The sequence below is a fragment of the Scyliorhinus torazame genome, chromosome 17 (assembly GCF_047496885.1).
Source record: "Scyliorhinus torazame isolate Kashiwa2021f chromosome 17, sScyTor2.1, whole genome shotgun sequence".
NCBI lineage: Eukaryota > Metazoa > Chordata > Chondrichthyes > Carcharhiniformes > Scyliorhinidae > Scyliorhinus > Scyliorhinus torazame.
Window position 1 is genome coordinate 45,501,680 of NC_092723.1, and position 23,129 is coordinate 45,524,808.

Genomic DNA, 23,129 nt, shown 5'->3' on the forward strand with positions numbered 1-23,129 from the left:
TGACTACTTGGAGCATTCAGCTGTTGGGGACCAAGGAAGACTGTGTGGTCAGCACAGAAGCCCCATCCCAGAGCCTGAGAAGCCCAAGATGTGGAAAATATCTTTCATGGTCGGGATGACAAGGTACGTTGGCTCCCATGTTCGAGGGAAATTATCAATCGGAATGCTACAAACACCCCAGCTCCTCATCCAGTTTCTTTACCTCTTTTCAAATCAAGTTTTAGCCACAGCACCATTTTGCAAAGAATGGGGAGATACAATAAAAAGTTAAGATCACTAACCAGCTCACTGGTCGCGCTGTTCAATAACAAGTCTGAAATTTGTAAAACTAAAAGCCAGTGGGCATCAAGTGGAAAGCTTTCTACTTGTTGGAGCCATATACCTAGCCCAAAGGAGGATGGTTGCAGTTGTTGGAGGTCAAAAATCACTACAGGGGTTCCTTAGAATAATATCTTAGACCCAACAATCTTCAGCTGCTTCATCAATGACATTTCCTCCCTCATAAGTCAGTACTGGGGGTGTCTGCTGATGATTCCACAATGTTCAGCACCATTCACAATTCCTCAGATACTGAAGCGGTCTCTGTCCATATGCAGCAAGACCTGGACAATATTTGGGCTTGTGCTGATAGATGGCAAGCCACATTAACATCACGCAAGTGCTGGGTAATGACCATCTCCAAAAAAGAATCTAACCATCTCCCCATAACATTTAATGGAATTATTACTGTTGCAGTATGTCTTTCCAAAGGTCAATGCAGACTCGATGGGCTGAATGGCCTCCTTTTACACTGTAGAGATTCTATGAACTACATTGGAAGACCAGTTCAGAATAAGGTTCAACTTCCATTTTCAGTGACTAGAGTTCATGTAATTTCAACAACAGCCTACGGAATCCGTAGACCCCTTCATCAGCAAATATAGAGAAAAGACCATGTGCTGTGATTTTTCAAATGCAAAGCCATCAGACAATTGTAGAGTTGGTGATCATAGCCACTCCCATTGGAGCATTCCAGAAATATCGAGAAACAAACTGAAAATATTTAGTGTCCGAGCTACTCGAGGATGGACTGAAGTTAGAAGTGATCCTCACAGATCGACAAGGCTTACAGGTCCGAAGAACAACCCCAATTGTTGACCCAATCATGGGCACACACAGACCTAGCTAGACATGTGGAAGATGTTGCCTTCTCCGTGAAACAAAGAATACCCAGCTTTTACCAATTCGACAATGCATGCGGCAGAAAGGGCCATTGGGAATGGCAGTACCCTGCACACACTGATGTAATCACAAAAAGTCATGCGTTGATCCAAATAGACCATACCTTCAATAAATAAGAACGATTATCTGTTATCCCATTGGAAACAAAAAGGATTGGCTGACTCCGTGAAAACAGAAGTCATGACACAATGGTGAAGCATAACCAGGATAGCTCCACGACCACTGTACTGACCTATTGCATCTTGGAAAAGATCCCAGATGCAACCAGAAACAACAGCCAAGCGTAACAACCCCGCAGATAACTGAGCAATTAAAATAAACCTCCAGGTAAGGCTGCCAACACAAGATCTGGACACCAGTGGATTGCTTCTGCACTTTAGGATGAAGATTCATTGTTCTATGCCCTTATGTGATTGTAATGAAACATGAACATGTCAGCAACTATACTTTGGATGGGAGGGAATAAATATCTATAAAAATAAAGGGGCATGTTGTAGTATACCTTTAAGGAATATCAACGTGTCATCATGAGAAGTGAAATGAATCATGTGATCCAGTTTTAGTTTCACTTTTGATTTGAGCAGAGCACTCGCATGCAGCTCTGATATCCTTAATCTTTATACCTATGTATAACTGTTCTCATGTGCCCACTCTTAGTAAATGAACAAACAATTTGCCCAATCTCTAATAAGTGATTGGTGCCTTATGTCTTGTACAGTAAATAAGCTCAATGTATTAAATCATTATAAAAGCACAACCATTACCATCACTGTATTCCTGACACTTGTCCTCAAGGGGCTTTCCCTTGATTAGAAACTGAACTAAACCAGCCGTATAAATACTATGGGCATGATTTTAAGGCCGCGTCATGCTTGAGTGAGAGTGCGACATGGCATTTAGATTGCAGGAGAGGCCAAAATTGAGAACCGCTCAGGGCGCCGATCAGTTTTTGATCTTACGTGTTGGTGAAATCAGGATCCCGGTGTGGCGAGAAACCTATAATCACCACTTAAAGCCAATCTCCATGCAATTAACGGGAACAACCCCCCCCCCCCCCCTAACTATCAGGTATACCCATAATGGGGGCAAGCCCAGCCGCTGCCTGTTCATCCCACCGACCACCAATAACTCCCATTGAACGTGGATGCCACTGGCCACGCAGCTGAAGGCTATTGCTAACAGGGAATTGGCAATTATAGTTAAGTGAGCACTTCACACCTCGCAAGTGGATTCCCATGGGTGAGCAGGCCATGCAGCTTGTCGGAGTCATTTCCTAGCGTCCTAATTAGACTGTGCTGCCTGGACACTGTGCCTGAACGCTGCAGGAAGCAACATCACGGACTCAGCAGCCAGCAGCTGAACACCCAGTAGCTAGGCCCCCCGCACCAAAGACATTTCTGCGACCAGAGGGTGGGTATGTGCACTGAGGAGGGGACTCGTGCCTGGTCCAGATAATGTTATGTGCGGGGATCTGGGGTACAGGGTCTGGGGTCCGGTGACGAGGGGCTTCCGCTGCAGCTGGGGTGTGTGGGCCGCGCGTGTAAAATGGCAGGGGATGTGTGTGTGGGGTGGGGTGGGTGGGGGGTGGAACAATGGGGCAAATGGAGGTTCCTGGGGTCGAAGACATCGCTGGTCCTCGGCCACTAACCCTCTCCAATTCCTTACTGATATTACAAGAGATGGATGTTATCTTGCACTCACAGAAGCTGCCCTCGCGGTCTGCTGGCAGGCCAGGCGGCCAGACGCTGGAGAAGGCAGCAGCAGCGTCGACAGAGACTCAAGGGGATGGCCCATGTGCAGGGCCCCGCCCATACTCGGAGGACCCACCCACCCATCAGGCCAGGAAGGGACCCAGGGGGGAGGCTGACGATGCCCCAAGATGTACAGGCATCACCGGTCTTATGGACAGATGATAGACAGCGTGTGGCGCAAGAGGCTCCGCCTCAACAAGGGGACAATGCAGCATCTGTGCCATGTCCACGCTGACCTGGCACCACGTGGTGGAGGAGGATTCTTCGTGACAGTGGTCGTCAATGTTACCGCAGCTATGAACTTTTATGCCTCCGAATCATTCTGAGGCTCAAGCAGGGATTTGTGTGGCATCTCACAAGCTGCAGCCCACAAGTGCATCCGTGAAATCATGAATGTCCTGTTTGCCTGGGCAGCAAACTACGTAAGCTTTGACATGGACCAGGCCCAAAAAGATGCCCAGGCAGCCGGATTCTCTACCATCGATGGGATGTCCCAGGTTCATGGGATATTTGTTGGCGCACATGTCGCCTTGCACACACCGGGCCATCTGGGAGTGCCCTACATCAACAGGAAGGGGTTCCACTCCCTGAACGTCCAGCTCGTGTGCGACCACCACATGAAGATCATGCACGTGTGTGCACACCTCCAGCGAGTTTGCATGACAGCGTCATCCTGGGGCAGTCGGACATCCCCAGGCTATTCGAGGACCACCCCAGGATGGCCAGTTGGCTCATGGGGAAGAAGGGACACCCGCTGAGAACCTGGCAAATGACGCCAGGATGGAGGCCAGTGACCTATGCAGAGACCTATACAACAAGGCCCATGCGGCCATCCGAGCTGTCATTGAGTGGTGCATTGGATGCCTTGACCACTCTGGTGGTACACTGCAGAAGCCTCTTAGTGGTGGCCTGCTGTGCCCTCCACAAGCTGTCAGAGCTGTGGGGCAATGTGCCTGAGGTGGCAGGTGAGGCACATGCGGCCACCTCCAAGGAGGAAGACCAGGAAATGCCGGATCAGATGGGGCTGGAGTACGAGCCTGGGGAGGACCCGCAGCTGCTTCTGCACCATCTGGCTCTGCCAGGCCTGGCGCTCCCCAATGCCTGCAGCCTAGTTTCGACACCCTCGGCGAAACTCTGACAATCACGGTCGCACCCAATCGACTGCATCACCTCTGGGGAAAATGTGGTCCAGAGGCTCTGCATCTGACTGGGACCCAGCTGGATCCTGTGATCCAGCAGACTTCTGACTGCTGTCTCACCTCGGCGTTCCTGCCTCCACCTAATGTGCATCAGCAAGTCTGTGGTGCACACCAGAATGCGCCCCAGATGCCTGTCCACTAATTTCGCCCACCGAGGTGTGTGTTTCTGCGCAGATAGAGGGTGGGGATGCTAGCTCTGCCGAGAATATGGGGCTCTCCTCCAACCTCCCCTCCAAGATGTTCTCATGGGAGTGGGGGGGGGGGGGGGGGGGGGGCGGGGAGAGGGGAGGAGGAGAACCATCCAAACCACCCCGAATGGGCAGCACTGTTGGATGGAGATCCTGCGGAATAATGGACATGTGGGAGGGATGGCATTACCTCGGGTGTGGTCATCTCTGCGCTGTATGCCAACCTCTACATTAGTGACCAATATGTCCTCGGCCAACCCCAAGACCTCCAGGGATTATTCCTCATAGGGAGTGAGAACGCTTAAGTTCTGGATTCCCGCTACCCGTTTGGACCCTCTTCCGTCTATTGTGGGCCAATGCCTCCTGCGGGACACAGAAGGGGCATCGCAAGCTGCATGCTTCATTCATCGCAGAGGGAGGGTGGGGGTGGAATACCGGTGGATCAAGGGGAGAGAGCCGTGTGGGCAGTACTGCTGTCATGCGTGGGCCGGACAGCATATGGGTGATGGTTGGGAGCGATGCCAGGTGCATGGTTGTCTGGGAGGGTGTGGATGGCATTCGTGGCCAATGCCAGGGGATTGTGTGAAGCCACCCGTGGGGCATGGTGGAGGTTGCAGGATCGGTTTAAGTCCTCCCCCTTGTTGGCGGGGAGCTGACGGGCACGGACCCGGCAAATTAGCCGGCAGGACCATAATTTGCAGCGTGAAGCCCATGGGGCCTCGCTAAGTGGACCAATTAACAATTGATACTGGTGACGGCCTTGCCAGGTCGAGCGTTGTGAAGCTCGGGGCAGTTACCGCTCGTTCCACATTTGGAAACTTTTCCATTAAATCGCACCCCATGACTAAAGAGCTAACCTGAAGCTGGGGATTCTGTGGTGAGTAACTCATCTCCTGATTCCCCAAAGCCTGTTCACCATTTTCAAGGCACAAGTCAGGAGTTTGATCAATGACTCTCCCCTGAGTGCCAATCCAACAACACGCAAGAGGCTTGACCCCATCCCTCACCTTCAACATTCACTCCCGATACCACCGACACACAGTGGCAGTGTGCACCATTTACAAGATGCACTGCAGCAACTCATCAAGCCGCCTTCATCACCATCTTTCAAACCAGTGACCTCTGCCACCAAGAAGGAAAAAAGCAGCAAATGCATCGGAACACCACTAGCTATAAATTCCCTTCCAAGCCATATACCATCCTGCTTGGAACTATATTGTTCTTGCTTCATTTATCACTGTGTCAAAATCCTGGAACTCCCTCCCTAACAGCACAGTGGGTGTACCTACTAAATTGACTGCAGTGGTTCATCAAAGCGGCTCATAATCACCTTCTCGAGGGCAATTTAGAATGGGCAATAAATGCTGCCCTCGCCACTGACACCCACATCCCAAGAAATAATTTTAGAAATGGCGGATTGAGCTCTGAACGGTGTTGGGCCTTGGACGTCCATTGTAAGAAGTTCATTTATTTAGGACAAGCTTTTTCATGAGTGCAGTAATAGATTTAAGGATGGTGAAAGAACTTTCTTCCATTCTGTGTTTTTTAATCCTGTGTTTCAGAATCCTGTCAAACTCCATGCATTGATAATGTGCTCTCATGTGAATGTAAGACTCCAGAATACAAGAACGTTGAGCAATTTCAGCTTAACTCAGATGCATTAGGTCCTGATCAACAGGACACAATGATTCACAACTTCAATTAATCTTGCAGAAGGAGTGTGCAATTGGCAATTAAACTTCAGATAATTGTGAGTGGATGCATTGCAGTGTGCAGAGTAAGTCAGCAAACTGCTTGGACAATTTGGAGAGGAACTTTGGTTGTTGATGCGCTAAAGAGCATCCGAGATGACCAAGGTGGTGTCTATTGTTGAAATGCCAGTATAGCCTAAGTTTAGTGAAAGTACGCCATCTTGTTCTAAAAAGGAGTTGCAGCATTGGTAGTTATGCCCCCTCTCCTGTGGCTCATTACAGGGCTGAGTTCCACTCAAATTGCCCACTAATGCTCATTGGGCTGCACAGCATTGTGATGGCCAGCATTTGACCTGACACCCTCTCCTAACAGCGAACAGTGTCTAGGTGTTAAAGATATACTAAACATATTCACACATTACTGTTCACTCGCTGCTGGAGGCACAGGACAATATGCCTGAGTGAAATGAAACTTTATCCATGTGTTATTGCTTCCAGTGAAAGCTAACAATCTTTACTAAGCTGCAAAGCCACACTATCCCTGTTAGTTGACTTCCCTAAATGGCATGAGCTAACAGCTTTAAAGGATAAATCTCTTTTCCTGCCACAGAATTGTCTGTCAAATCGAATCAATAACTATTTGCATCGTATATAATTGAATGCTCTAAAAAAAATAAAACCATGTCACCTGACTACGAAATGTTACCTAAACATTGGTGACAGGACTTTAAACTGAAACTAAAGATATTTGATGTCTATGCTACAGCACAAGTCAATGAAGGATAGAAAGTGTTCTGTACGACAAAGCACGTTATTTTTGGCACAGTTGAGCTCCCTACATAGCTCAAAGTTGGAAAGTCAATTCTCTCGTACGCTTCTTGCACCAGACGTGATTAAGTAAATGGAGAAGGTCATCAATTTTTCTGAAGGTAAAGAAAACACAAAACATGCAGCGGGTTATTTTGTTGGAAGTCAGAAAGCCGGTTCTAAATGGATGCTGTGCTGTTAAGACATTTCTGTTTCACAGTCGGGCTTTAGCATACAATTTTGGTCCAAATTGCTGATGAACACTATTCGAGCATTCCTAGAACAGAGACAGCAACAGGATTGGCACCCAAGTGCTTCTTCGAAGCAACTGTAATGTTGTGCTACATGTGGGCTTCCTGTACCTACTTCGACTAAATGTTCACTGGTAGACACACACTGATGGGTTTCAGGATGGCTCAGGATCTGAGTGAGAGGATATCCAGTTCACAGATGCAACACAGGAGGTTCTAGTGGAGGAGGTCCATCAGGTGAGGGAAGTTCCCTGCGCGGAGGGAGAAAGGAGTTCACACGCTGCCCTGCCCTTCATCTCACTTCCTCCTCCAGCAGCTGGTGCTGTTTTGCCTGGCCTCTGCCTGGCTCCCATTCCTCCTCCAGACCAAGGGGTACTCCTAAGATACACGTGAACAAGCACTCCCTTTATCCTGGTGACTCCTGTAAGGTGACCAATAAGGGAGAGTAGCATGGCATTTATTCTTTTAAATTAATATCTCAGTGAATTTCTGGAAGAAATGTTTGTTATAATACTCTTTGGTAATATATCGTTACTCTTTGCTTCGTAATCTAAAATGGTCTGATGGTGTGATTCTGAAGAAACCACCAATCTTTAACTTAAAACAAAACTGATTTATTGAATAACGATTGATTAATATTGAGTGTGCTCACTCCACAGAACTATAACTAGTAATCAAGTAATCTATATTAAACTACACGTGCTGCTTCTATTTAATCTTAACTATACTGTGATCTAACTCTCTCTCTCTCTTACTCTACTGTCTAGAAGAAGAAGAATATCCAAGATCCCTTGAGTTCTTATATTTATAGTGGGAACTAGTAGTGCCCTCTAGTGGTTGTGTTACACTGAGATGTAATAATTAACTCTTTACTTGTCTACATATATACATATCATTACAAGCCCCTTTTTTAACCTTTCTTATGTGTAACAAAAGGAAAAATGTAGAACAATATTGCAACAAAACATGATATGAATATCTTTGTACATAGCAAAATGAGTAACGATCACAATGTTTACTGTAAATTATTTTCAAGTTCAGTCTATTAGCTTTTCTTCTTCTTCTCGTGGATCTTCTGAGTGCACAAGGAGGTGACGTTGAGTTGTTACAGTTCTTTGTGAGTCATCACAAACTTGAGTGCTGGTTAAAGTACCATGGAAAATATCCTCATTAAGTTGTAAGTCTGGAAAAATTGCGGCGTGTAGCTTCATTTTTTGAAGTGATCAACGATTTCTTCGAAGTATGTTTCCTTCAGCTGTCTGAACTATGTAAGAACGTGGTGCTGCTTGTCTGATGTCTCTGGCAGGAGCAGACCAACCTCCATCAGGTATCTTGATCCTGATGGTATCACCTGGAAGCAATGAGTCCAGAATGGTTGTGTGCTGATCATAGTACATTCTTTGTCGTTCATGCTGCTTTTTCATTTTCTGTATCGCTGGCAGATGATCTGGATTTCGAAGAGGTAGTGATTGGAATGTCGTTCTCAAATTTCTGTTCATTAGCGTCTGTGCAGGTGATAGTCCAGTTGAAAGAGGAGTCGCTCGGTAGGATAGTAGCGCAAGATGGATGTCTGACGAAGAAGCCAAAGCTTTATTTATCAGTTGTTTGATTATGTGTACTCCTTTTTCTACTTTCCCGTTCAACTGTGGGTAATGTGGACTTGATGTAATATGTGTAAAGTCGTGAAAACTCAGCCCAGTCATTGCTGTTGAAACACGGTCCATTGTCTGTCATGATAGGTATTCCATGTCTGGCGAAAGTTTCTTTACTTGCTTTGATGACAGATTTGGATGTCAGATTGGGTAACTTCAAAACCTCTGGATAATTCGAGTAATAGTCGATTATCAGAACATTACACGACCTTTGGAGTGAAATAGGTCTATACCAACTTTGGCCCAAGGAGATGTTTCCAATGCATGTTGCTGTAGTTTCTCCTTGCATTGCGCATGCTCAAACTTCTGATACACCTTGCATCCAAATACCATGTCAGTGATGTCCCGATTAATACTTGGCCAGTATACTGCTTGTCTTGCCCTTTGCTTGCACTTTTCAATGCCGAGGTGACCTTCATGAATTTGGTTGAGAATCATTGGTCGGAGGGTCAGTGATATGACAATCTGGTCAAGTCGAAGCAACACTCCATCCACGATTGTCAAATCTTCTTGAACGTTTCTGAATTGAGAACACTGCCCTTTTGGCTACCCATTGTTGCATCCTTCTGTGTCTCTTCTCAGGTCAGGTTGACTTTTTTCATCCGAGGCTGGAAGATTTTCTGCACACAGCTGTACTTGAGATTCAACATGCTGTGTGAACACACAGTTCATTTTCTGAAGTGAATAAGGGTGATAATGCAGCTGCTATTATCAGGTCTTTTCCAGGCATATAGATGAGGTTGAAGTCGTATCTTCTCAGCTTCATCAACATTCTCTGGAGTCGTGGAGTCATGTTATTGAGATCCTTCTGTATTATATGCACCAGTGGTCTCTGATCCGTTTATACAGTGAAAGTGGGGAGTCCATAGACATAGTCATGGAACTTTAATATGCCGGTTAGTAGTCCAAGACACTCTTTTTCAATCTGGGCATATCGACATTCTGTTGGTGTCATCGCTCTGGATGCATATGCACCAGGAACCCAAGACGAGCTGTCATCTTTTTGCAACAGTACTGCTCCTATTCCGTCCTGACTCGCATCAGTCGAAATTTTCATCTCCCTGTTCGAATCGGAAAATGCTGGAAGAGGTGCAGTCATTAATTGTCATTTTAAATCAAGCCACTCGTTCTGATGATCAGTTGTACATTCGAATGTGGTTGACTTTTTGATCAAATTTCTAAGAGCTGTTGTTCTGGTTGATTGTTTAGGTATGCATTTGCCTAAGAGGTTTACTATGCCCAGAAAGCGTAGAACTGCTTTTTTGTCCTCTGGGACCTTCATTCCCTAAATGGCTGCAATCTTGTCAGTGTCAGGTCGCACACCATGTTCAGAAATCTGATCTCCAAGGAACTTGGACGTGGAAGTGCCAAAACTACACTTGGATTGATTCTATTTAAGACCATACTTGTGTATTCGTTGAAAACCATTTTCTAGTCTTGATATATGCTCTTCCTTTGTTGATAACCATATGATAATGTCGTTGGCGTAGACACGAACACCCTCTATTCCTTCTGTCATCTGTTCCATAATGCAGTGGAAGATTTCAGATGCAGAGATTATTCTGAAAGGCATCTTGTTATAGCAAAATCTGCCAAAAGGTGTATTGAAGGTGCAGAGCTTTCTGCTTGAGTCATCCAATTGCATTTGCTAGAAACCTTGTGATGCATCTAATTGGTGAAGATGCGAGCATTAGCCATCTCGCTAATGATCTCTCCTTTTCGAATGGGGATGTTCCCTCATGATCTTGTTGAGATTCTTGGGGTCTATACATATCCGCAGATCACCTGATGGCTTCTTCACACAATCCATCGAACTGACCCAGTCAGTTGGTTCAGTGACTCTTGAAATTATTCCTTGTTGTTGTAGCCTTTCTAATTCAAGTTTTAATCATTCTCTGAGTGGAGCAGGAATTCTCCTAGGAGGATGTACCACCAGTTTGGCATCTGTCCTTAACAAGATCTTGTACTTGAATGGAAGAGAACCCAAGCCTTGAAAGACATCTGGATGTTGGTTTAGTATACCTTGGATATCATCATGCAGTATGGGTTGAGATGAAGTTGCAGTATAAATTTGCTGTATTAGGTGTAACTCCTTGCAGGCTTGTGCACCTAAGAGTGAATGATGATTTATCTGATTTGACAATCTTGAATCTTAGTGACTTCGCAATATCATTATTGGAAACTATCAAAGAGCATGATCCAATTGATGAGATTGAATTGCCATTTCAGTCTTTTAATCTACAGGCTGCGAGAAGTATTTTAGGGGCTTGCTTAAGATTTGTGAGATCAAGCTTTGTAAGTAAATTGGCTGAAGCGCCTGTATCCAACTTGAATTTAATTGGACAGTCAATTACTTTCAACACAGTGTTCCATTCTGTGTCCAAATTAATGGAGTTGATTAATTTAAGAGTGTGTTGTTACTGGAGTTATCAATTTTTTCTACGATTCCTACAAAGAAAGTTTTTTCCAGAGAGTAACCACCTGTATCTGTTGAAAAATTCTGTTCAAAATCTTCTTCCTTGGATTCAACACTTTGTACATTAATCTGTCCTGAATTGGGTTTAGCGATTTAAATGTGAGTCCAGGTCTGCACTGCGCAGCAAAATGGTTTAATTTGCCACATTTTGAGCATTGTTTTCCTCTGGCAGGGCACTTTTTCTGAAAGTATACCGTCAACGCCTCTCCTTTGAGGAGCTGCCGGTTTGCGTGTGCCACAGATGACTCTGGTTCACCAGGGACACCATGCACCACCTGTGCCAGATGGTGACACACCTGGCACCACGGGTGTATGGAGGAGGACACTCACTCCCAGTGGCTATCAAGGTGACGGTCGCCCTGAACTTTCATGCCCCTGGCTCATTCTAGGCTCAAGTGGAACCTGTGTCTGATCCCACAAACGCCCGCACACGCTGTGACAGATGCCCTCTGCGCCTGGGGTATCAAACTACCTGGGCCAGGCCCAATAAGGTGCCCAGGCAGCAGGATTTGCTATGCCTCAGGTCTGACAGCAATCGATGGCACGTGTTACCCTTCGAACACCGGTTCGATTATGGGGTGCCATTCATCAATATGAAGGGCTTCCACTCTATAAATGTTCAGTTGGTGTGCGACCACCAGCTGCACATCATGCATGTCTGTTCCCGATACCCAGGCAGCGTGCATGATACATACATCCTGGCACACTCCGCAGTCCCTGGCACCTTCAAGGTGCTTCTTTGGGTGAGGGGTTGGTTGTGGGCAACAAGGGTGACCCGCTGGGGACATGGCTAATGACGCCTTTGTGGAGGCCCCATACCTGGGGTCGTTGAGTGATGCATCAGTGTTTTCAAGCTGCATTTGCGATGCCTGAACCACCGGGGCTCACCAAATATAGCCCAATATGGTCTTGGGCATCGTGGTGGCCTGTGGCATCCTTCACAACATCCACAGCAGCGTGCGACATGCTGGCGGAGGCGGAAGAGGATGCTCTCCAGGAGGATCCGGGCATGGAGCCTGAGCTAGCACAACAGACCGTCTAACGTGTGGTCCAGGGTCAACCTTATCACCTCACAATTAACAACTGAGGCCAGGCCAGCGGCAGCTCCAATAGCTTACTCAGTCTCTTTCCCCTGTCCCCCTACATCAAACCCCATCCCCACACAGAGTCCATCTTCACTTCCGTTTAGACATTCACTCAACCTTCACCAGCGTTCCACTCCTCTCCACCACCATAGCTTCCCCTCCCCCCTTCGATGGTCATACCAGCATCACCACAGAGTATGGGCCATGGGTTGGCAGTTTCAGCAGATCTTGGCCATGGGATGGAGGAGGTTGATGGCGACTCGGTGTGAGATGAGCGTTGCTGCCCCTCGTTATCTGACCAAAGTTTGACTCCTGTCTTTAAGGTGACATACCACTGGCGCTCGGATGATCCCTGCATGTGTGTTGGCGATTCCACCTCATTAGCCCAAGTATGTTGGGGAGGTGGGTTGTGGGAGATAGTGAACGGTTTGGACTCCCTCACTGGAGATACTGTTACACAAGGTGGGCTCACACTGCTGTCCCCATGCCCTGCCACGTCTCGGTGAGGGTTTAACCATGTAGGATGTGCTTCTGGGCGCCCTGAGGGTCTGGATGGGGGGTCCCGCTGACGGCCCAGCCTCGTCTGATGGTGATCGTCAAAGTCAAAAGGGTGAGATCTTGGAAAGGACAGGTCTATGGGAGAGAGGTGACTCACTTGCTATAGGGACATCTGCGTTACATTAGGCTTTCTCTTTTGGCGCATATCAAACTCTATTGCAGCCACTGCCCTCTCCTCGACATCCCCCCGCGAGTTGCTGGGCCCTTTCTTCAGAGGATGTGTGGACCAAATATGTGGGATGGTCATCCTGTCCTATGGTGGTTATGGTCCGCTTTATCCTTGGGGACACGGAAAGGACATAGTGAGATGCTGGGACACGTGTTTTGTGCTTTTTTTTTAGCTGATGGCATGTGTGTACAAGGCTCCTGTCCAAAGGGGACAATACATGTGTTGGGGTTTCATGGAGGGTGGATTGTAAGGGAGACGCAGGCAGGTGGAATGTTTTTGGCCTCGAGGGCATTGTGTATCGGTCCTCTTGATTGAGGTGGGCAACACTCGCAGCCTCTGCACCTCACCCCAGGCTTTGTTCAGTATAGCAGGATTGAGTCTCCACCCCACCCTGAGGAAGAGGGTGTCCCTCCTGTTCTCAGCAGCGTCCAGCATTCAGTCAATCACTGAGTCAGTGAACCTTGGAGCAGGTTTTTTCGCTGCCACCTTCTTGGCTGGAATGACAGTCTGTGCTGAGTGGAGCTTGTTAGGCTTTAAACGTGAATCCTGACCCCAGCGAAACAAACGCCAGCGCAGCCGGGAATCAGATGGGCTGCACATGGGCCAAGTGCTGGTCCAATTGCATGATATGAATTTCTCCTGTCCAGCGCTTCTTGCGGCAGCATGCAGTTACTGCGATTCTCCACTGGCGGCAGCACTTAATCTCCAGAAGGGAAAACCCAGCCTCTTATCTTCAGGTGAAGAGGAAAACCAAACAGAAGAATATATTTCTTTCATTTCTGACAAGATCTTATTCTTCTTAACCATCTGTATTTTTTGGAAAAGTGAATTTTATCAGATAATCATTAAAATTACTTCCATTGGTCACAGTTAACCTTGAAATTGACCCATCCTTAAACCGCTTACTCTCCAGTTTCTTACCGTAATCCCAAACTGATTATCACTACACATAATAATCTATTCTTGGGTACTGCTCCAACCCCCACCACCACCAATTCAAACTACTGCCAGCACCCCTTTCTCAAAAAGTCCTCAACCCGTCAGTCCGTGCAGGCTGCATCTCCAACCAATCTCCTAACTCCTTTTCCTCACCAAAGGTTATCAACACATTGTTATTCTCTCCCAAATCTGTGCCCATCTTCCCGCAGCTCCATGTTTGAATTACTCCAGTCACGATTCCATCCTCAACACAGCGACAAAACAACCTTCATGATCCCCCTATTTGACCATGATAACCGTGTATTATTATCCTGCCTCATCCTCTCAGCATTTGACTTGAAGGTTTGGATTGGATTGGATTGGTTTTGTTTATTATCATGTGTACCGCGGTACAGTGAAAAGTATTTTTCTGCGAGCAGCTCAACAGGTCATTAAGTACATGGGAAGAACAGGGAATAAAAGAAAATACATAATAGGGCAACACAAGGTATACAATGTAACAACATAAGCACTGGCATCGGATGAAGCATACAGGGTGTAGTGTTAATGATGTCAGTCCATAAGAGGGTCATTTAGGAGTCTGGTAACAGCGGGGAAGAAGCTGTTTTTGAGTCTGTTTGTGCGTGTTCTCAGACTTCTGTATCTCCTGCCCAATGGAAGAAGTTGGAAGAGTGAGTAAGCTGGGTGGGAGGGGTCTTTGATTCTGCTGCCCGCTTTCCCCAGGCAGCGGGAGGTGTAGATGGAGTCAATGGATGGGAGGCAGGTTCGTGTGATGGACTGGACGGTGTTGACGACTCTCTGAAGTTTCTTGTGGTCCTGAGCCAAGCAGTTGCCATACGGGGCTGTCATGCAGCCAGATAGGATGCTTTCTATTGTGCATCTGTAAAAGTTGGTAAGGGCCAGCCCATCTTGCTCCAACGTCCTTTTGTTTGTCCAGCTCGGTGAGGTTTTTCTTCCATGTCTAACCATAGCTACAGCACTTCCAGCGATAGGTACACTTTGTGCCCTTTGCCATGTGCTCTTTCCCTCGGAGCCCCTCAAAGAACAATCTAAATATACAAATAAGAAGGACGGGAAAAGCACCCAGCCCAATACAATCATGCCGAAGCCAGGCCTCATTATTTCCGAATGCACTTGCCCACCAGCCGTTATTTGATCCTCTTGAAGGGAGAGAGAGAGAGAAAGAAAAATCGCTAATTTCAAGATCCCCAGGCCAATCTACTTGGCCGTGGTTCTGTTACCATTATGCTTCTGTTCGACACTATGCAAATGCAGATTGGTGCCGTTGCGTCAACAGGACTAGCAGAAAAATGTGAAACGAGATGACCGGAATTTATATCATCATTTTTAAAATAATCTTTATTGGTGTCACAAGTAGGCTTACATTAACGCTGCAAAGAAGTTACTGTGAAAAGCCCCTAGTCACCACACTCCGGTGCCTCTTCGGGTACACTAGGGAGAATTCAGAATGTCCAATTCACCTAACAAGCACGTCTTTCGGGACTTGTGAAAGGAAACCAGAGCACCCAGAGGAAACCCACGCAGACACTGGGAGAACGTGCAGACTCCGCACAGACAGTGATCCAATCGAACCCGGGTCCCTGCCGCTGTGAAGCACCAGTGCTAACCACTGTTCTACCGTGCCTAACAGTAGGTTAACAGTTAAGGCCTAAAATTTCCGCTAACTGACTCCTTGGAATTTTCTGTCACTGCCGAGATATTATCCATCAGATTCAGGCGCATAACATCAATAAAGCATTTTTGTGATGTGTGTAATTGGGGATAGTGTTTACATAAGGCCAGAGGCGAATCTAATAGTCATGTTATTGGAATACATACTTTGGTGGATAGTTTTGCCTTAGGAACCACTCAAATTAGTTTTCTTTCACACTTGAATCTGACAGTTAAATTATAACGTTGTTTTGTATTGTGCAATCTTTATCATTTTTACACAATTGAGCTTCAGGCAAAAAAATCATTTATTGGCAATGTGAATTAAATTTTATTCGATTATACTGGGCAGAATGACACTCTTCATGCCACGAAGCCATGGGGAATCCTGTGTTGTTCAACGTCTGTTTGTCAGGCTAAGGTAATATGACATGAATGAATGGGGCATGGCTATGCGGGATACGTGCTGACACTGAAGTCGCTTCGATTCACTTTAATCCAAGATTTTCCAGAGACATTTTTGTGGGTATGAAGTACATCTATTTATCAAATGGTAAGGATTTAATGTTACTTAACAGATGAGACCTAAAGCAGCCTCTGCCACCCTCCTTTATACTTGGGCCATCAACACAACAATGATGCCTTAACAGTATTGAATGGTTGTGAGACTTTGAAGAAAAAATGTAGAGGACCATGCAGGTGCACAACATAAATGTTTAAATGTATAAATTCTCAGTTTTAGTCAACAGCACAAGGGTAGGATAGAATCCTAATAATTAAATTATAAGATAGTTTTACATTGCGTAAGTTATGCAAAACTGTTTTTCTAACTCCAAATGCCAATAAAAATATACATTTAAAAAAATTACTCTGTTGAACTTCTGGCAATATAAGTTATTGGTTGTACCAATGAAATTCCATTAGGTTGCGCGAGGTTGGCCAGAATGTTAGTTTGAGTGAATAGATGAACCCGATGGCTGGGCGAGAGTGGCAAGTGTTGCAATTTGTCTTTGGATATGGAAGAAAAAAATCAACTTGATTCCTGATGTTTTGGGTGTTCTGGATCACATACAAGTCACCAACACTTGAAGTAGTGCAACACTATTTTATTAAAAGGTTAACTACTTAAACATACTTGAACTGTGGGTAAATACGATACTAGCTTTAACTAAAGACCTTTGCCTTGTCCTAACCAGTTGATGCACTCAGCACATGGTGAATGTCTGTGTTGCAGGCTGTGAGCTCTGTGCTCCTAGCTAGCTGCTACTCGAATGAGTGGGAACTCTGATGCCCCCTGTCTTTATAGTGCGTGTGCTCTCACTGGTGATTGGTTGCAGTGTTGTGTATGTTGATTGGTCCCACAGTGTGTCCATCAGTGTGTCTGCACCATGATATACTGGTGTATATTATGACATCCCCCATTTTATATTTTAAAAATGTGCCTGCGTGACAATAAATAGTGTGTGGTGAATGTTCCTGACTATGTGTGTGTGAAATATTTCCAGGACTATGTTCATAAAACTAAGCTATTTACATGGGAAGGTGCCTGGTGCAGAAAAAACTGTGTCACACAAATAACGAGATGAACACTATATACAAACGATAAAACGGAAGAACAGAACAGACCAGAGAGTCCATTAGTGCACAAATTAAGTCTCTGAGGTGGGCGACGAATTCTGGTTGACTGTCAGGGTGGCACACTACTCGTTCTCTGGATCGATGCTGTATACCGACTGCAGCTGGTGTCTTTGCTTCGGGGACAGCCTGTTTTTTGTTACGACACCGACTCGAAAAGGCGTCTTCGGGTCCTCGATGTCACTGCTGTGTGGGAGGTCGGAATCGGACTTGGTGACTGTGGGTTGAATTGCCCGAACATTCCTGCGAGGCTGGCTGAAGCGATATGAATTGGAAGGCTGATCTGCTCGACAGCAGGCAGCATAGTGGCCAAGTCTTCCACATCGTAGGCATTGTCAGATTTTGCGGGGCATTGCCGCTTTAAATGGGCGAAGCCACAGTTGCCACACGCCGTGACGTCAGCACGTTCGCTGCGCCACCGCGCATGCGCGGTGCGGTCATGCATGGTGCGCGCCAGCGCATTATGTTCCTCCACGTCGCTGTCCCCTCGTTTGGTGCGTGCAAGCGCGGGAGTCCGCGAAAAGCGCGTGAAATGGCCGCCCTCATCCAGGCTGAGGCCCTGGAGGTGCTCAATCACTTGGACCCGTTCCGCCTCGTGGGGACCTTGCCGCACTGTTTCAGCCGCTTGTATATGGGAGTACCGACTGGTGGCATTTTCATGTAGGACACAGGTCTTGATGGCGGTCGCTAGGGTGAGTTGCTTTACTTTGAGGAGCTGCTGACGTAGGGGGCCCGACTGAACACCAAAAACGATCTGGTCGCGTATCATGGAGTCGGAGGTGGGCCCATAGCTGCAAGATTGCGCAAGGATGCGGAGGTGCGTTACAAAGGATTGGAAGGGTTCGTCCTTACCCTGCAAACGCTGCTGGAACATGTAGCGTTCAAAACTTTCATTCACCTCTGCGCTGCAGTGAGTGTCAAATTTGAGGAGAACCGTCTTGAACTTCGTCTTGTCTTCGTCATCTGCAAAGGTGAGAGAATTGAAAATGTGGATGGCATAGTCCCCAGCCGTGGAGAGGGGAAGAGCAATCTTTCTGGTGTCTGAGGCGCCCTCCCTGTCCGTGGCTTCGAGGAAGTGCTGGAAGCGTTGTTTGAAAATCTTCCTGTTGACCCTAAAGTTGCCGGTGATGCGGAGCAGCGGCGGCGGGCTGATGTTGTCCATGTTGCAGGATGACAAAATGCTGGCGGAAGGCAGATCACTTGCAGATAGATCTAAGAAGTGCTAGTATGCAACCACTCCTGGTATCATGATGTGTTGGGTGTTCTGGATCACATACAGGTCACCAGCACTTGAAGTCGTGCAACACTATTTTATTAAAAGGTTAACTGTTTAAACATACTTGAACTGTGGGTAAATACGATACCAGCTTTAACTAAAGACTTTTGCCTTGTCCTAACCAGTTGATGCACTCAGCACATGGTGAATGTCTGTGTTGCAGGCTGTGAGCTCTGTGCTCCTAGCTAGCTGCTACTTGAATGAGCGGGAACTCTGATGCCCCCTGTCTTTATGGTGCATGTGCTCTCACTGGTGATTGGCTGTGGTGTTGTGTATGTTAATTGGTCCCACTGTGTGTCCATCAGTGTATGTCTGCACCATGATATACTGGTGTATATTATGACAATTCCTGCTGTCGATCTCTGTCCAGCAACACCTACTGGACGTTTCATATGTGTAGTTGAACGGAATGAGTTCAACCTCGAATTCTGTCACAATTAAATAGTCTGATAAACTCTAGGGACAGAATTTTACTGTACCCCACTGACAAGTGTTCAGGCTGGCTGGGGGCTAACATACAATTCTCCAGATGGTCTAACTGCTGTCTTCCCGCTCTCTCAACTGTCTGAAATTTAACAGTAGGATAGGAGAGGCCTAGACTGATCCACCCCACTCCCCCAACCTACCCTAATTATGACGCTGAAGTAGGAAGTTATTGAACACCAGTTGTTTCCCGCCTGTGTGGCAACCAGCGTGAAGGCTGTGTGGGCTTTGAATGTGGGGCTACTTGTCGCCCCAGCCTGGGTCCACTGCATTACTGGTGCTGTTGGGACTACAGAGCTGCCAACCATCCAGTTGGCCAGCAGCTCTCTGAAGCAGGACCATCCTACCGAGAGTGAGACGCGGAATTCTCGTCTTCAACCGATTAACATGCTCTATCGGCGGGGTGAGTTCCTCCTTGACTCTTTTGGTGGCGGACCTTGAAAACCCGCCATCCAAAAAATTCTGCCCCAGGTAATGGAATACCTCTGGAGAAATAGTCATATGGGCAGCAGACTGGAGAGGGTTTGTGCTTGAAGAAGTGAATGCCACTGCCGAGTCAGTGACTTCTGCACAATCATCACAATTCATCTGTGTCACCCTTTTTTCAGCATTTCCTGATCGGTGAATGTATTTTTTCATTGGACACACCAATTATTGAATTCACTTGCAGTAAGAGATCATTCACCACTGTTATGGGTGGAAAACTGTCCATAATTATTAGCAATGTGAGTGATTATCAAATGCTCCTTTTTGTAGGGTTTGACAGATATTTCAAGAGCCGGACCCTGGAGAATAACAGAAGAAACATATGGTTTGCAGAGTTTTGGGAAGCGAATTTCAAGTGCAAGCTGAGTCGACATGGGTTTAAACGTGGGAGCCATGTTAAAAAGTGTACAGGTATTGTGAAACCTTTATCCCTTATTTGTAAGCTGATTATTTTCTACATATTTTGATTTCAGCTTTGATATTGCTTTTAGTTGGGGAGTTCCACATTCCGAGGGATAAATGATACTGACAGAATTGATCTAAACAAATTCTAAATATTATTCAAAATCAGCCTTTGGAAGTCAGCTTGTTGCTATTAAATAAAATGAGCTGCTCGTGGTAAAATCATTCAGCGTCTAATTTGGCGAGGGAATTGTGGTGAAGAAAATGTATGATTGAATTTTATCTGAGTGAAACATTACATACCTGGGATTGCAATTGCAGCTTCTGTGTGTTCAAGGCTTTGTCTCAGCTTTACGGTAAATCAGTATCTCTCCATATGATAGTGCTAGCACATAATTGTTTGATCAGATCTTTGATCTGAAATGCTCTGTGCATGACATCTTTAACCAGATCAATTGATCATACAAATTTAAAATTCAGAGCAATCTTTAATGTGAACGTATTACATTACTGTCAAGTTACTGCTTTGATGGCCACCAACTATAAAGTGCCTTGGGACATTTTGCTACATTAATGGTATTGGTCTTGAACTCGTTTTACACAAATAGGATGCACATAAATTTGAATGTTAGATTTTATAACCTGATCAATACATTTTAAAAATTGTTCTGAGCCATTTACTTAAAATGAATTAACTTGTATATGTTTAAGAGGTTGCATTACATTCCGTAGCCCAGTATTAAATAAATAGGTTAATGTAAAAGATAGGAATTCATGAAAATGTATTAAGTATTCATGCAAAGGGAAATCAATGACTGATATCTGAAATAATCCGATAAATGTTTGAAATAAATCAAGTCCATGGGTATTTGCATGTTCGTGATTTGTACATGAATCTTTTCAAAGCATAATTTCAAAATCGATGATTTCTCAACCAGGTTTGGATCTTCAGGAAATCTCAAGATATTTGACTAGAATGAAATTTCTTCGCATCACGTGCAACACAAATTAAGAATATCTATCTCCAAATCTTTAACAGCAACAAAACTGTGAATTAATTCTGATAAATTGTAAATTGCCATTATTTAAATGAAACAAACCATTTTTCTTTCATGAATGTTACCAACTGGTTGAACAACTTTTGAAATTGTGCACCATGCCTAAAGGCTCCAAAAGGCATGCATCTGGCCTGTCCTGTGATGGCCCACTGAAATGCTGGCAGATGGGTCAGTAGTGTGAACAGTATGATCATTTCAATGTCCCCATTCACAGTTGTCGAACATTTGCTCCATTGCTGCCCGAAGTTGGAATGTCAATTGCCCCCTTTAACATTTTGGTGAAGAACTATTTTTTCCTACGTTCCTAATTTTCAAGTTTCACGTTCCCCTGCACATGAATCCCTTGCCATACTGAACAATTCTCCTGAATCAATGTTGCCATTTCCTTAGTAACCATGAAACTTTCACTTGCTCACCCCCTTTCTCATCATTTTTTCACGTTCTCAGTGCTCCCCTGAAACCTGGAATCATCAGTGTTTGCCTCTGTATCCTCTCAATGACAATAATGTCTTGTGATTAGATATTAGAATTGCATGCAGTACTCCAGATGAGGTCTTTGAAAAACCCTTACAAAGCAACAATACGGCATCTTCTGATTTGCATTTGATCCAATGTCTCTTCAATTCTATGCTTTATTTGATATTTTTACTGCAGCTGAACACTCTGCTGATGCTTTCCTAGATCTGTCCGTTATGCCCGATCTTATCCTGAATGGCATTTATCCACTTTGCTGATATTTCCTTTTTTGTTCCTTTGCACCATCTCAATTTTTTACGCGTCCAGAATGATTTATGTCTCCAGCCTATTCGTCCTGATATGACTAATCCAAATTCTTTTGAATTTTGTTGCCTTTCATTATTTGCTCTGTCTCCTGTTTTGTTCCGTGCAAATTCATGAATCAAATTTTAGATACCATGTCAAAAGTCTATAAAAAAATAAACAGTATAAAAAATAAACAGTAGACTATCATTTCAAGCTATTTTTCTATGTCAAAGCAAGGTGCTTTCAAGCTAAAGCCTTCTTTGCTGAGCAGAAATTAAATTAATTCATCGCTGGCATTTTGACCATGCATCCTTAAGGAAATAAAAATTAGTTGCGCTTAGCAGTAGAATAATACAAGATGTAGTACATCTTGTACATCTTCGGCCAGTTTAGCTCAGTTGGCTGGACAGCTGGTTTGTGATGCAGAGTGAGGCCAATGGTGTGGATTCAGTTCCCGTACCGGCTGAGATTATTCATGAAGGCCGCCTTCTCAACCTTACCCCTTGCCTGAGGTGTGATGATCCTCCGGTTAAATCATCACTAGTCAGCTCTCATTGTCAAAGGGGAAAGCAGCTTATGGTCATCTGGGACTATGGTGACTTGACTTTACTTAAGTATATCAGTATACACAATAATGTATATCAGTACACATCATAATGTATCACCCAACTGACCACCAGCAATTCCACAAATGGCTCCCCACGTTATAATAGTTCAAGATCAACAGCTGCGGTCTATTTCTACTTTGCCGTAAATTGACAAAAAAACAACTTTTCACCATCGCACCTCGGTAAAGTAATAGCAGTAGGACCAGGACTAGCTCTGCGGAATTTCCTCACCATAGGCAAGTGTTTCCACTTGAATGTGTTGTGTTTTTGCAGTGCAGATCCCTGATGTTACCATTTCCAACACAAAGGATTATAAACACAGGTGACATTCAGCACCATTTCAGTCTCTGCAGCCTTTTGTGCTAATTTGAAAAACATTGCCTGGAAGTGGACCCCAGTTGCAAAACTACTAAGAGGAGCCCACAAGCAGTGCTCTAAAAACCTTCTCACAAGGCTGAACTTTAAGTGGCAGGTGTCCTGCAGCCTGGGAATCACGGCAGGCCACAGATAAAGCTGTGAAAAAAAAGCTGAAATCCTCATTAAAATATTTAAATGGCCAACCCACTTCCTAGGCATACGTTGATTGCTCATTCCTTGTCCTACCCCTACTAAACCCGGAATTGGGAGGAAAGGAGATTGGTTGTGTTGGGCATTTTTAAGTCAATTCTCAGATCTGACCTTAACCCATCAGTTTTGGATGTTCCATCCAGTCCTTTGCCTTAGCAATTAATTGCTGATTTGGAAGTTAGACAAATGTCATC

The 23,129-nt window shown here is 45.4% G+C and overlaps 1 protein-coding gene across 3 annotated transcripts in view; it reads left to right on the forward strand.

The window, feature by feature from the left end:
- Positions 1–23,129, forward strand: part of LOC140393857 (metabotropic glutamate receptor 4-like) — a 1,771,763-nt gene that overhangs the window by 829,607 nt on the left and 919,027 nt on the right. For all 3 annotated transcript variants that reach the window (XM_072480390.1, XM_072480392.1, XM_072480391.1), the window contains exon 6: positions 19,809–19,949. In XM_072480390.1, the coding sequence (XP_072336491.1) occupies positions 19,809–19,949 (141 nt within the window). The remainder of the gene's footprint in view (positions 1–19,808; positions 19,950–23,129) is intronic.